This window comes from Paralichthys olivaceus, chromosome 12 (genome assembly GCF_024713975.1).
Source record: "Paralichthys olivaceus isolate ysfri-2021 chromosome 12, ASM2471397v2, whole genome shotgun sequence".
NCBI classification, from domain to species: domain Eukaryota; kingdom Metazoa; phylum Chordata; class Actinopteri; order Pleuronectiformes; family Paralichthyidae; genus Paralichthys; species Paralichthys olivaceus.
This window is the reverse complement of record NC_091104.1, coordinates 8,494,259-8,509,200: the sequence shown is the minus strand read 5'-3', so window position 1 is coordinate 8,509,200 and position 14,942 is coordinate 8,494,259. Positions and strand designations below refer to the sequence as shown.

Below are 14,942 nucleotides of genomic sequence, written 5' to 3'. Positions count from 1 at the left end.
GGAAGTTTGACTAATTTGTTGGTTAAATGACAGATCTTCATCAATGATAACCGGAATGATTAATAGTATTTTTAAATTCTCTTACTATTCATAAGAGAGAAACCATTAGCCATCAGGATTCAACCATCAACTTTTGGAAAGCAATTTAATCTTAAAGTGTATTATCTATATAATGTTTTATAGAATTTTGAGGCCTTGTTTATGGATTTAAATGCTTTCATGCTTCTTTCAAATTTGGCACACATGTTCACTTTATTCATTAACTGACAAGTTTTTGGTCGCTTCAATGTGACAGAATTAAACTTGAAGGTGATAATGTGGCGTCGTTTACACCAAGAAGATCGCCTTGAGGGAGTTTTATCAACTTCTGATCAGTTGTTGAAGATTAACTGATTAGATTTAATTGGTGAAAAGACAAAAACAAATTGTGCAGTAATTTGGAAACTGCGCTGGTCTGTGGAGGCATACAACCTGTTTGGTATTTCTATTTTTTGTTCGTCTTAAATCTGAAGCTCTGTCAGTATTTGGCTCAATTTTGTTTGTAGGAAAAGAAACCTTCAATATAATCAATGCAATAGTATCAAATACAAAAGCTGTGATGATATAAAAACATTAACACTGGGTTTAACCACAAGAGCAAACTTTGTACAGAATGGAAATCCCAAAAATACTGTTGCAAGCGAATAGCGTGCAGTTTCACAAACGGAAAGACAACAGTGAGTTATTGTTGTAAATCACTGTCAAACACCAACAGGTTGATTCCAGAGAAGCTTGAAGCTGTTCTCCCAGATCCTGTTCCAATTCTTACGTAAAATGTTTTCCTGGAAGAGGCTTTGTGAACCACAAGTCAAAACGGCTCACATTCCAGAGCCACGCAGTTTAAGATGTGATATTAAAAGTTATAAGAGGTGGTGATTATTGAGGTGAAAGGTACTGAGCTGTCTTCTGGCCCTCTGGTGTAAAACTAGTTATATGTCATAAGTGGCTCTGGATGGTAAATGGTTTGTATTTATATGGTGCTTTTCTAGTCTTGATGACCTACCCATTCACACACACATTCATACAGTGCATCTATTAACAGCACTTTCTTGTTCTATGAGGGGCAATTCAGGGTCCAGTATTGCCCAGGGACACTTTGGCATGCAGATGGGGAAGACTGGGGATTGAACCGCCGAACTTCTGGTTGGAAGATGACCACCACCCTGGATGGTGCCAAAAATCTTAGAGGTTTGAGTTGGAAAGAAGTGAGGTCAGAAAAAAGAAACATCCTCACCCTTCAAACTAGAAAGTGTGAATTGTTTTTTCAACATTTTGATTGATTTCTCAGAGAATATTTGATGGACATTGATTAAAAACAACAGGCTTGTTTAGGGGACTGATAACTATGATTGTGTACTATGAGTTTCGGCCTTGGTGGATGTTGTTGTATCTATTTTTAATACAAAGCAGGAATTTATTTTTAATGATATGACTCCTATTCCGCAGAGCTCTACTTGCTGTAAGTTTATAATACTGCCAGGTCCTGTGCTCACTCAGGATATCCCAGCTTCAGCTGCGTCAATGTTCACCATTAATTTAAAAACAATCCGTCTATTGTGAGTCCGAAAACTTTATATAAGAGCAGAACTAAATTAATGGAGAGCCTCGTGAAACATGAGATTATTTGGTTGTCAGAGGTGAACTGACTTAAATCCTGTGATCATTCACCTTTCCAACCTGATCATGTGACCATTTTATCACGTGACTATTCACCTGGCCACACATTTAGTGGAGTTGAGGAATCGACCCTTGGGAAACCATTTGAATTTGCCCTGAAGAAGGCCTCTGTCGCTGTTTGCTGCTTTACCCTATGTGTGTGTGTGTGTGTGTGTGTGCAGGCACTGTTGACTACTCTCCGCCAAACCTGAAGCCTTACAGCACCAAATTATAGTTGTTAGGATTCATAAAAGTTGAAGGACGCATATCGCTTGAGGATATCATTCCTTACATCCGTACATTATTCAAAGGGTTTTTTTATTTTCTCAGGAGACAGTGGTAAACATGTTGGATCTTGAAGCAGCAGAACTCCAGAGAGCACATCGTTCTCCTTGCTGCTTATTATGGTATATACAAAATGTTTGGTTTATTCTGGACATTTTTTAACCTATTTAAGCTTTGACTTATTCTTTATTCTTCAGATATTTCAATGGAAAATTAAGAAAGTTCAAATGCAAAAATTTTTTTTTTTTGACATTTCGACTTTTTTCTTGAACTTTTAGATTTTATTCTCGAAATGGAAAAAGGGAGAAAAAAAAAAAGAAGAAGTTATTTCCTCTTATGACCCTGATGTTCTTCTGGACTTTTTAACCTGAGGGGTCGTCACAGGTCTGAGGTGAAAAAGTTTTTGGAGTCCCATGGTGCCTCAGTAAACTCCGCCCAGTGACAGGCGTGGTTTGCTGCTCTCCTCCCTCCTCCCTCCGTCTGAGTATTAACCGGCTGTCACAGCAGCGGCTGTAAAAACCACCACCTCCTCCTCCTCCTCCACCATCACCATCAGTCTGCTCTCCACTGCCCTGCACCTTTTCTCTGTAGCTACCGATCCCGCAGACATGGAGCTGGAGGGGCTGATGTACCCGGCGCGCTCTCTTCCCTTCTAGCCGTGCGCTCCCGGCCCGTGGCGCTGCAAACCAGAGAGGAGGCGGAGGAGGAGGACGGTGATTTTCTTCTGTGTCCTGCTAAGGCATCGCTGTGCAGGAGAGAGAGAGAGGGAGAGAGAGGGAGGTGGGGGACAGTAGAGGACCCACACCGTCGTGACAGCAGAGGCCGTCTCAGGATATCGGGGCAACCGGAGAGCGGCTCCTCGCGTCCTCCTCCTCCTCCTCCTCCATCATGGCGAGCGACTCTCCGGCGCGGAGCCTGGACGAGATCGACCTTTCCGCTTTGAGGGTGAGAAGATGCGACTCTGAACATGTTGTGCATTTTATTTAAAACAAACTGGTGTGTGTGTGTGTGTGTGTGTGTGTGTGTGTGTGTGTGTGTGTGTGTGTGTGTGGTTGCGTCTCTCCTTCCTCCCCTCTTCTTTTCTTGCACCTGACTGCGCGCTCCCCTGAACAGCAGCACCCGGCAGGAGCGCACGCGTGCAAGAGGCGGATGTGTGGGAGACGAGCATCCATCCACACTGTGTCAAATTATAGATCCCAATTTTTATACATGCATGTATTTATAGACATGCACTGCTGGTCTGGAGCCTCATTCAAGTCAGTGGCAGGAAGGTTGGTGTGTGTGTGTGTGTGTGTGTGTGTGTGTGTGTGTGTGTGTGTGTGTGTGTGTGTGTGTGTGATTCTGCTGACCTGGATAGGGGGGGTTTATGTTTCTTCTTTCACTGAACCAGGCCTTGATTCAGACAGCACAGGAATTTAACCCTCATGCACACACTCGTGTGAGAAACTGTCTCTTGATTTCAAATTTCAAGTTGTTATTTGCTCACATTTGTCATGTGCTGTTTGCTGCTTTACCCTGTGTGTGTGTGTGTGTGTGTGTGTGTGTGTGTGTATGCGTGCAGGCGCAGGCACTGTAGACTACTCTCCACCAAAGCAGAAGCCTTACATGCTGCAATAGCCAGTTCTTTTGTTCATTGAATGTGTGCTGTCAACACACACACTCTCACACACAAACACTCTCACACACAAACACACACAGATTCTCAAAGGCTGATGTGTGAGAAGGTGTTACTTGTTTTCACATTTCACAAGTTTTTATTTAAAGACATCTGTCCTGTGTTGTTTGCTGCTTTAACCTATATATGTGTGTGTGTGTGTGTGTGTGTGTGTGTGTGTGTGTGTGTGTGTGTGTGAGGGAGTGCCAACCGACCTGTAGTCACTGTAGACCACTCTCCACCAAAGCAGAAGCTTGGATGCTGCAAAATCCAGTTCTTTTGTTCATTCAATATGTGCTGCTAACACACACACACATACATACACTCTTTTTCTGTCACACACACACGTTTATGCCTGAACACCCATGTTTTCCGCTTGGCTTGGCATGCTGTGTGGCATTCTTTGTGTGTGTGTGTGTGTGTGTGTGTGTATGTGTCTCTACTGTGTAGGTGTCTGCCAGGCTGATACACAAGTAAGGGATGCTGCACATGAGAGAGAACAGCTTCAGCTGCAGACCTGTTTGCTGCTCAGAGACACCAGACCACATCGCACAGACACACACAATGCAGTTGTTGTCTGCCCACCCCTATTTACCTGTGTCCTTGTCGGGCTGGATTGTCTCTGCTTGTCTGCTTTTACAGCCACCGCTCTCGTCTGTCTCTTTCTGTCTCGGTGTGCCTGTTTGCGTGTTGCTGTTACTGCTTCATTTACAACTACTCATCTGAAGCAGGGACGACATGCAGGTATACATGTCACTCCTGCTGTCTTCCATCAGTTTGATCACCTGTTCTTCCAGCCTCTTGTCTGACTGACTCAATCCACTTCCTCGTCTATCTGCCAGCTGCTCCGTCTTTAAGAATTATCTCTCCCTGCCCGAAGGGTAGCGTTCACCTGGGAGTTGAACCGAGTGTCGACAACAAACGCCACTTTTGAGGTTTGCACCTACTCTGTGTTCTCGCTGGTGGGGGAGAGAACAGAAAGGAGTACATGAAAGAATAGGATGAGGAGGAGGAGGAGGAGATGGAGGATGATTCAGAGACAGTAGATGAGGAAGAGGAGGGAAGGGTCTGTGTCCATTATTTCAGAGGAATGTGAAGTGCCTGTCTCAGCTACGAGGACACACGCATGTACGGTCCAATTTTTTATTTTTTTTAACTTCAACATGACATATTTCTGAAATAGTGTGAATTTGTATGAGATGCTGCTTCGTCTTTACGGTTGTCAGTACTTTTGAAACATGACGTTTTTTAGAACCATGTTATTTTTCTCTAGAAGAAAAAAACATGAGCATTTTTCCCCCTCACAACCCCCCCTGTCCTGCAGATGATGGGTGACTCATTTCCAACTCTTGTTGTGCAGTTGAGCTTTGTTTGAAATTTAGAGGAGAGCCCAGTGACTTTTAGAGTTTGATGTTATAATTATAATAAATAACGGTTCGAATATTGCGTTTGATCCGTTTCTTTCTCTCCTGCCCAAACATGTATCCTTACTTCTTTGGAAATGCTTTAAGTTGATGATGGCGCCACAACAGTGTCTGAACAGGCCTGTCTCCTTTCTGCTCCCCTCCTTCATATTTTATTATCTTTGCATTGTTCATTTTTACTCATCGTGACACACACGCTCATATGACAGTGTGCAGTCAACTACTGGAGTGGCTAGACAGGAAGTAGGTCAGCTGGCTGGTGAGATGGGGAGGGGGTGGCTGATTATAATACTGGCATTGGTAGTGATGATGGGGGATTGTGTTGTTTGTGTGTGTGTGGGGGGGGGGTGATCACTGGGCAGAGCTAGCTCTTGCACTCTGCTGCGTTTAGGAACACTGACCATCTCTCACATGCACATTTACACACACACACACACACACACACACACACACAAAGAAAGAAAGAAAGAGCAGACACAAAGAAACAGACAGAACTGAGTGGGAAGTCGAGTGGGGAGAGAGAAGTGGTTTTTCATGTTTGCTGTCTCTGCACTTTTCCCTTCTTCCCTCCATCTTCCTCCTTATGCCTTCCCTGGTCTCGTTGACATTTGGCGGTGTCACGCATCAACCCCGGCAGCACCTGTGCAGACGCGGCGTGTTTCACTCGAGTGGGAAAGGCCAAAGTTAGAGGCGCTCGCAGACGTGTCACCGCTGTTTCCTGTCTTGCCGTGACTCGCGATGGCAGCCAAAAAGACCCTGAGAGGTTGAATCGCTGTGGTCTTCGTACAGACGGTGGTTTTGATGTGAATAACGATAGGTGCACGTGTGCACACACGCAGGTCAGAGGCGTCAGAGGCACGGGTTTATCCAGTCAGCTGACGAAAGCAACAGATGGTAAACCAGCAGGAAGTACAGCCACAGCACCACATACACATACACATACACACACACACACACACACACACACACACACACACACACACACACACACACACACACACACACACACACACACACACTGGAAGCAGACTAATGTGCTGTGAGGGGACTCAGGTGTGAGATCTGTGATGAAAGCAGGAGCAGGTGAGGATGAAGGGATGGCGACACGGTCAGAGGGAGACAGAGACAAAGAAGCGGTGAGAGAGGGAAGGATAGATGGATTTGAAGGGAGGAACAGGACGTGTGAAGCTCTCGGGGGAGATGGTGAGAGACAGAGAGAGCATGGGAGAGAAGAAGAAAGCGATAGAGCCTCTGCTAAAGGTGGAGATGTGACCAGTGACCAAAGTAGTCCGAGGCTTAGGCCCCTCTCCAGAACCCCCTCCCTCCCTCCTTCTCCATTCCTTGTTGCCCAGTAAGGCCACATTCCTCGGCCCTCCACCATGGACGCCATAGTAACGGGGCCACAGCAGTGCCCAAGGCTTACACAGAGCTTATTCATGAATAGTCTATATACTGTATGGCAGTCTGTCGCTGAGAAATGCCCCTCTCCTTCCCTCCCACCCTCCTCTCCACTCTGCCTGCCTGCTTCTAGTTGACCTATTTCCCCCCCAAGTCACTGATGGAGCCACATCAAGTCTTTAACTCTCTGCCACACACACACAAAAAACCCCCATGTTGGCTCTGAAATATGAAGTTGATCATTTAAAGCTGCCAAATTCCATCAGTAATCCCTGACACTGTAATAGAAATGTATATTTTTCTTCTTGCTATAGTTGATTTAAGTAAAAACATGTAGCATGAAGGCAGGCTTTCCTTGGGAAATGTTCCCATGCATGGGAAATGAAGTACTTTATATTCCCAGCAATATCACCAGTTATTTTTAGTGTTTCTGTGCAGCTAAAATATTGTAAATCAAATTCAAGGAAAAAGTCATCGCAGTGTTAGCCACGCTCGTTTGATCTCCCAATGAATGTTTCAAAGTGCAGAGCGTAAACAACGCGGGCTTCTGCAAAAAAATGTTGGAACATAAAAATATAAACAAACACTGTGATCCTCTGGAATATAACTTTAAAACATAACATAGTATTTCAACAAGGGATTTATTGATACATTAAGCATAATATGCACACGCATGCTCGCTCGAATTCACTTTTATTTTCCTCTCATGCTCTAACACACAAAGAATACACTTGCACTCCATCTGAAGCGCTCGGAGGAATCATGTGCACGTAAACAAGTCCCTAGTAGGAGCTGATTCCCTCTGTTGTGTCGGACTCACACGGTGCAGGGCAGCAAGGCAGTAAAGATGCATAGAGCGACAGAGGGAGAGAGCGACAAGACCAAAATTGCGGAGAAAAGATGAATGATGATGGGGACGAAGGGACGGAGCCAAGAGGTGACAGGAAAAGGTGTGAGCTGACAAGCTTGGCAGAGACGGAGCGAAGGCGAGGAGCGGACGGGTTCATCAGCGTCGCTAGAACAAACTCTGTGGGGCGCGGATCATCTCCTGCAGGCTGCAAATCTGTGATTAAGAGTTGACTCCTGTTAGTGTACTGTACGTGTCTGGGTGAGATGTACTGGGAATTAGGCTACCACGGCGTCTCCTTGTAAAAAGCAGGCAGTGGAGAGCCATGTTGTTAAGTGTAAGTGGTTTTAGAAGAAGCAGACCCGGCCCCAGCTTGACTCCCATCATCCTCTTAGGGTCTCTAATTCAATCCCCCTCACTTCTCTGTAATTCACTTTCTACAGACACTAACAGCAGCACTCACCTGGCTGCTGGCTGCTGCACTGAAACATGCACTTAACATTCACACTAGGCCAACATCAACTAAAGAAACGATCAGGGTGAAGGGAGACCTTATCTCCCTGTGACTATCACATCACTGGGTATTTTACTGCGTTAACATAATTAATGGAGCACCAGGTAAAAGGATCCACACTGTCTAAAAAAACGCTTTCACTCAAAACCCTGCGCTCACATTCAGTAGCACCTGCTAGTACTTAGGCTTGCTCTGCTTGTGCTCAAACCAATGCACTTGCTCTCACATATTTTGTTGCTCGGACAGATTTCCAGCGCTCCAGCTCTAGCTCTTCTCCTCACGTTGTTTCTGTGCACGTGAAACACTGGCAATTGTTTTGTGCAACAAGTCTGTCAAAACTCACCAACCAATAGAATGCCAGGTGTATTGTTGCCAAATGAAATAGCTGATGATGAGACAAAATGTGTTGAGACTTGTATTTTTAGCAGTGATTGGATCACCTGAAACATAGTTTTGAAAGTAGTTTGTCCTTGTTAGAACTAGCATTAGCTTGTGGTTGGTTAAGAGTTAACGTTCAGTGGTGAGGATTCAGGTGAGGTTGTGGAGTCAAAGAACAAAGGCAATCAGTGCAAGTCATCACACATGTAAAGAGGCCTTCACAAGAACTCCATGCCCTGCACTCTAAAACCCATTATTTCTAATGGCTTACGCTGCACATGGGCCGATATGATCCATTGTTTGAAAATAATGGATCCAGCGCTGCATCCATCTCCGTTTCTGATTCTTCTTCATTCCAGTTTTGCTCGAATGATGCTTTGAATTTGGCAGCGAACGCTGGAAAGATAATATTGTTGTTCCTCACACTTTGAGATAAGTGGTGAGTGAGGTTAAGCAAAGCGAGTCGTATTTTTCAAAAGGCAATTACGATACACATCGTGGCTGTTGTCGTGTAAGAAGCCCTGCAAATCAAACTTTTCTTTAAAGCTGTTCCAATAGAATTTGAAGAGAGTCATGTCACTTTGCGGGTTTGGAAAATGTTCAGATGTTTGTAAGATTTTGAATGCTGGTGGATAAAGAAACAAAATGTGCAGCGTCATAGTGATGTTTGTCTGTGTGTTCGTCACGTCTCGATTCCTTCCTCTCTCAGCAATTTTAATGTTGTTTTTCTGCGGCTATATTTATCACGTTACTGTTATTCAGCAGCACTGTGATTCATTGGCCACCAGCGAGGTCATGTGGCAGTCATGTGACGCTCAGCAGGACCACAACATAAAAAAGAGGAAGGGTCTCCAGTCTTAGGGAATTCTTAACCACAGGGTTAGGATGTGGATGCATGCAGACGCTGATACTGACGAAGCCTGGCTCACGCTGAGAGCTCATTCTGCAAGTGGCCGATGAAATATGAATGATATCGTGCTATATTTTTATCAGCGAGCCTGAGGACATGTATGAACTGGAGCAGCAAAAACTGCACTCATTCTGTAATCTGTGCGTGGAGGGAAGGAAAGCTGCACACGCAGGCCTGCGTCATGTGTCTCTCGGTGCTTGTGGTTCCTATATTTCCACTTGCATTTACAGAATGCGTTTGTATGAGTGTGTGTATATGTGCATGACTTTAAAAAAAATTTGGTCTGTTGAGTAAAAGCCAAAAGATGAAGAGAGCGCATCCTATGACGTGTCTGGGGAGTTGCTGTCAGGACTTTGTATGCAGCTCTGAGAGTTAATTCACACAGCTGCCAAACACACACACATGCACACAGAGGAAGTGTGGGGAGGAAAACTCTACCTGCATAAGCTGAAGGTCTGATATCAAGGTGAACACTTGCGCCGCTTGCAGAATGCTGCTGTCTGCACTCCTGAAAGTGATCGCAGTTTTTCTGACTGGCTCTTTTAGCACGTACACACGCATTTGATACGACACACTCTTCATTTTGTGCCCACTCATACTTGTTAGAACATTTGAACACTAGCCCTTGTGTAGGAGTGTGTCTTTGGCATAGCATGTGTGTGTGTGTGTCTGGTTATGAGAGTGTGAGAGAGCGAGACAGCGGGAGGATGTACTTGAGACAGAGTTTGAGAGATAGAGTTTGTTGTTGTTTGTGCATGTGTGTGCTTTGTATTTGAGATAAATTTGTGCGTGTGTGTGTGTGTCTGTGTCTGTGTATGCAGCGCACAACAAAGAAAGAGGAGAGAAATAAAACGACAGGAAAAGGAAAGAGAGTGCAAGAAAAGCACAAGGCCCTGTCTTCAGAAACAGCTGACAGGTTGACAGGTCTGCTGAGATGCACAGAAACAAACAGAGAGAGACAAAGTGAGGGGGAAGAGGGGGAGAGACAAAAACCGAGGGAAGGGAAGAAGGAAAATAAACACAAAAATATATAAGAAAGACAGAATTCAAATATACACGTTAAAAAAACCTTGAAAATGCAAATGCGATTGCACTTTTTTTCATTTTGGCCACAATCCTGTGTCATTTCCTTCTCTCTGCTCTGCGACGGCACACACACAGATCTGCATGTTGTGCCAGTAAAGTCAGCTGAAAGTTCAACTGAAAGAATTCACAGATGTGGCATGAAAGAGAAAAAGCGAAAGCTACAAAGACACTGATATAAAAAAAAAAAAGGACAGGCCCTGAATGGAAGAGGCAGCAGAGCGAAGTGATGAGGTTAGAGGAGAGAGACAGCGATGGAAATCGGGCGCATGTGTGGCTTTTCAGAACGGAAATAAAGTGATGCTTTATTGAGAGGGGAATGGTCTGTGAGAAGTGTATCGTGTAATATCATCTGTTCTCCAGTGGTTTATTTCGGAGATTCAGCAGAGAAACGAGCTTGTGTAGCTTTGCTGCTCGTTGAAGATCTTATTTTTAAACATCTTCTTTTGCTCGTCCCTCGATGATACTGCAGAGCCATTTTCATAAACGGGGGGGGGGTTGAAAAATGACTTTGGATATTGCTTTATCTTGAGCTGGCCCAGTAGAAGTGGCCGCAAGTTTAAGGTAACCTACATTACAGCGTGTGGTGGAAACTGCATGAGCCACATCTGCCAACAAAACCCAAGTGTGCTCCTTGATCATTGACAGTGTGAGGTTGTTGATAAAACACATTAACAGACGTTGTGGAGATGCATTTTTAAGTGGACTGGGCTGAAGACCAGCTTCGGACAACTCCGTCAGAAAAGAACTGAGTTTTAAAATTGAAAAATGCTGCGTAAAAAACATTTACAAACTTTATAATGGCACCAGGGGAATAGAGACATAACAGAAGCTGGTGAAAGGACCTCTGTGTTTCTGGGGATGGTTGGAATGAGAGGGGTGTTAGAAAGAACTCGTCCGGCACTCTGACGTGAATGAAGGAGAGAAACAGATAAAAGAGTGAGAGAGACATAGACTTGGGATGGTTGGAGAACAGAAGCTGGTGGACCAGAGAGAGTGCGAAAGAGAGAGAGAAGGGAAGAGAGGGTGAATACCGGCTATTGTTGCAGCAACACGCAGCAGAGAGGAAGGGGGAGGTGTGTGTGTGCATGTGTGTGTGTGTGTGTGTCTGTTTTTGTGTGCACAGGGGTCAGTGGGTTTTATTCACTGTTCGAGCTGCTACTTGTCGGAGATGAGTTGAGTTTCTGTGTTGACAACCCAGCGACTGTGGACTTAAATTATTAGCTGTTCTGGACACAAGCAGAAAACAATCCAGCGCTGCATCTCAGACCAATGTATCAACAACTAGAGATCCAGCACTGCTTCGGTTAGTTTGGTTAAAATTGCAAGTGTTCAAGTGTTGTAATACGGATATTAAGACAGAGGGCTCTGTCTAATACCTGGCGCGAAGCGGTGCAGAGTGGGACACAAGTTTCTTTGACACCAACACAGTGGATATTTTCTGCTCAGGCGCTAATGTTGTTTGTCACAAATACTCCTGCACCCACCTGAGCACCCACTGTTCTTAAAATGAGGTGTGGTCAGGTGCGGTGCTTGTGCATCGAGACAGAACCTGAACCTGGTCTGAAGTGGGATCGGGTATTATAGTACTAACCGTACTTTACGTTTGTGCTGCCAAAGCCTCATGGGGAGTGTTGCCACCAGCATTAAATGCAATGTTAAGGAGGGATGCATCGGCCGTGAAGGAACCGAACCCATAGTCTGAAGTCAGCAGCATGGTAGCTGACTGTAGCTTTAACACATTACCATTGGCTGCACATCCACCGCTTCTTAAATGATTTGCTCGTCTGTGTGAACCGAAACCATTTTTCTCTGTGTCCTCTTTTGCTATCTGATTAATCCACCAAGGTGCGAGCACACACCTGCTTTTAGAGGAAATGTGAGATGGTAGATTTAATGCATGTTAAACCCAAAACCACACCTATGATTTATTATTAGTTATTATAGTAAGCATTTCATTTGTTGCACCAGGTGCAGCAAGGTTTTTTTCTTCTGTTAAACTGACAAAAGTTGATCTGGACCAGCCCTAATTACGCTTACATCATGTACTTTAGACTATGTGATTAGATCGTTAACAGCCTGTGAAGCTTCTGGGCACACACCCCAACCATGCCCTGGTTTAGGCAGGGTGCGGTTACGGAAGAATATCAGGGTAACCCAAACAGAGGCAGGGTCCCTCCTGACGACCCTGCTGCTAGATTGGCTAAAGTTGTCGTGCCTTCTCATACATGTGATTCTAACCTTTTTCAACATGATTTTGACTTGAATGTTTCTGTGAATGCTCGTCATCAGGATGCTAATAACTTCGCTCTGTTCCACCTTTGTCTCTCCAGGATCCTGCTGGCATCTTTGAGCTGGTTGAGCTGGTGGGAAATGGCACCTATGGGCAGGTGTACAAGGTAAGAATATACACAACACACAGTACTTCTGATAGCTGGCTTGTGTATTCCCTCCAAGTAGCCTATGTGGAATAAAGAATATGTTCACTGTGACTAAAGGAAGAGGAGAAGACAGGAGATAAAAGCTTGAGAGAAATGGAGCGAATGTAAAAGAGACTTAAATGCAGAGAGGAGAAGTCGAATCTGGGACACATTCAAGTGCTTTTAGGAGAATTTCTTTTAGTCCTTTTTGTCTCTTTCTCTTGTGTATTTACATTTATTTCTATACGTCTGCGATGGTTTCTTTGTTTCCCCCGCTGAGAAGAGAAAGAGGCTGTTAGGGGAAGTGTTTCTGCAGGACGCAGGAAGTGCCTGTGCTGATCTGACGTTGTGACATCGCTGTGGTCTGAGGTCGTTGCTGTCAGCTGGACTCGGCCGTCATTTAAACACTATCTCTCCATCCATGCCACAGTCTGAACTTCCTCCCCCCTCAGTGACGGCCTGTCATTCTGTGGTCGTCGCTTCCCTTTCCTGATTCTTTTCTATTTACCAGCCTGTGGCACTTTGTGTAATTACCTCTGCATGGAGTAAACACACGTTTGCTCAAATATGTGACAGTATGGACACGTGAAGGCCTTCCTGAGTGTATGTATTTAGTGTGTGTGTGTGAGATGGTGTGTCTAATGGAGCAAAGAGTGAAGGTCAGCTGATGATGGAGACGAACCGCTCTTACAGCTGATTGGACCAGGTAAAAGGTCAGGACGAGGTCGGGCGTGCGTCTCCATGCTTCTAGAAATAATTTGACATCCTCACGTGTGTGTGTGTGTGTACGATTGTGTGTAAGCGACACGAGACAGGAAAAAACACAAAGGGAATGGAGAGTTATGTGAATCCATTTATTGCTGACTCCGCTGTCTTGGTGAAAGTCACGGCTCATTTACTGGCTGACATTCAGCCAGTCCGCTCCTATACATTACTGAGCCGCAGATTGCCAATGGTAACCGCACCAGCCTGTTGGGTCCGGAGCCCGTGCAGCTGATCCACTCTGGTTTTTGATTGTGTGTCACACTGTGTATGAGAGCAGAGTTGGTACTGAAGTTTAATCTGTAATCGGCTCATAGATATGACACTCTCACTGTTTTATCTTTCGGTGTTTTCTATTTAAGTTTCTTTTTTGTACTGAATATAATGAACGCTAAACCTACAAAGCTCTAAAAAAAATCTATTTCACACTTTAAAAACTGAGGAGGCGTGAACTAGAAAATGAAACAATAGAGCTGAAATGACTGAACGATAATTCCAAACATTCCATTGAACCTTTCGACTGCGATGATTTGCTTCTGTTATGTCGGAGGAAACCAAATATTGTTGGGTTTTACGCTGTTATTCAGACAAACCATGCAATTGGAATCTGAGCGACAGAAACTTGTGATTGTGCATTTTCCACTATTTTTTATATTATTTTTCCCTATTTATACAACGGACCTGAGGTTTAATCGAGAAAAAAGTCTCTGTATATTAATTGATAATTGATGAAAAGAATCATTTCCCAGATATCAATATGTATTTTTTAATTCACAACAATGGCAGAGCCCGTGCCGAAAAGGTTTCACAGTTTCAAATATTGCCCTTCGGTGCAACAAGCAGATACAGATGTAAAGTGGAGACGATTGGACTCATACATACAGATAAGGAGCAGAGTCACTTGAGCAAAAACACCATCTATTTGAAATTCCTCATGCGACTCAGGTCCTTTGTGTTCACCTGAAGAGAATCAACTTCCTGTGAGCAGGTTGAATCTCCGATTCACTGAGATAATAAATTGACCTTCAGCCTGGTTCCTCCTGAACATTTTCAAACTCTTGTAAAAGTGACACATAAGAATAACATAGCGTGCATATTGCTTTATACTGTACCAAACTGAATCAATGATCCTTGCCACTGTGATGTGGAGTGAACACATGAAGGTGCAGTTTGACGTTGAGAGGCTGTAAACATGATTTCCTTCTCAGTTCTGATTCCAGAAATAAATTCATTGTGTTTGGTGGCCTGGGGTCAGTTTTGCTCTTTAATCGTAGAGTTCGAGTTGTGCCCCATTGTATCTATGTGTTTTTATATGACAGCGTTTATGTCTAAGACAAATTTCCCTTGGGACATATAAATTAATCTCGAATCTTGAAGTTTTTGATTTATTTGGTTTAGTTATTTTTTTCTTTTTTGTTTATACTTTTTCAAAAGAAAGTTTATCGGGAAATAAACCATGAAATATCAGGCCTCAATTACAGTTTCCTTTTTGTAAGGGTTTGATACAGCAAATTAGGACTCTAGGCCAATTATTTGATCCCATCATCCTAAATGAAAATACTTTTTACATAA

The 14,942-nt window shown here is 44.1% G+C and overlaps 1 protein-coding gene across 22 annotated transcripts in view; it reads left to right on the top strand.

Annotated features, from left to right (window-relative positions):
- Window positions 1-2,258: 2,258 nt before the first annotated feature.
- tnika (TRAF2 and NCK interacting kinase a) overlaps window positions 2,259-14,942 on the top strand; it is a 56,479-nt gene continuing 43,795 nt past the window's right edge. For 11 of the 22 annotated variants that reach the window (XM_069535938.1, XM_069535937.1, XM_069535932.1 and 8 more), the window contains exons 1-2: window positions 2,259-2,925; window positions 12,522-12,587. In XM_069535938.1, the coding sequence (XP_069392039.1) occupies window positions 2,869-2,925; window positions 12,522-12,587 (123 nt within the window). In that variant the 5' untranslated portion in view covers window positions 2,259-2,868. The remainder of the gene's footprint in view (window positions 2,926-12,521; window positions 12,588-14,942) is intronic. The other 11 variants (XM_069535936.1, XM_069535935.1, XM_069535931.1 and 8 more) reach the window with 1 other exon arrangement.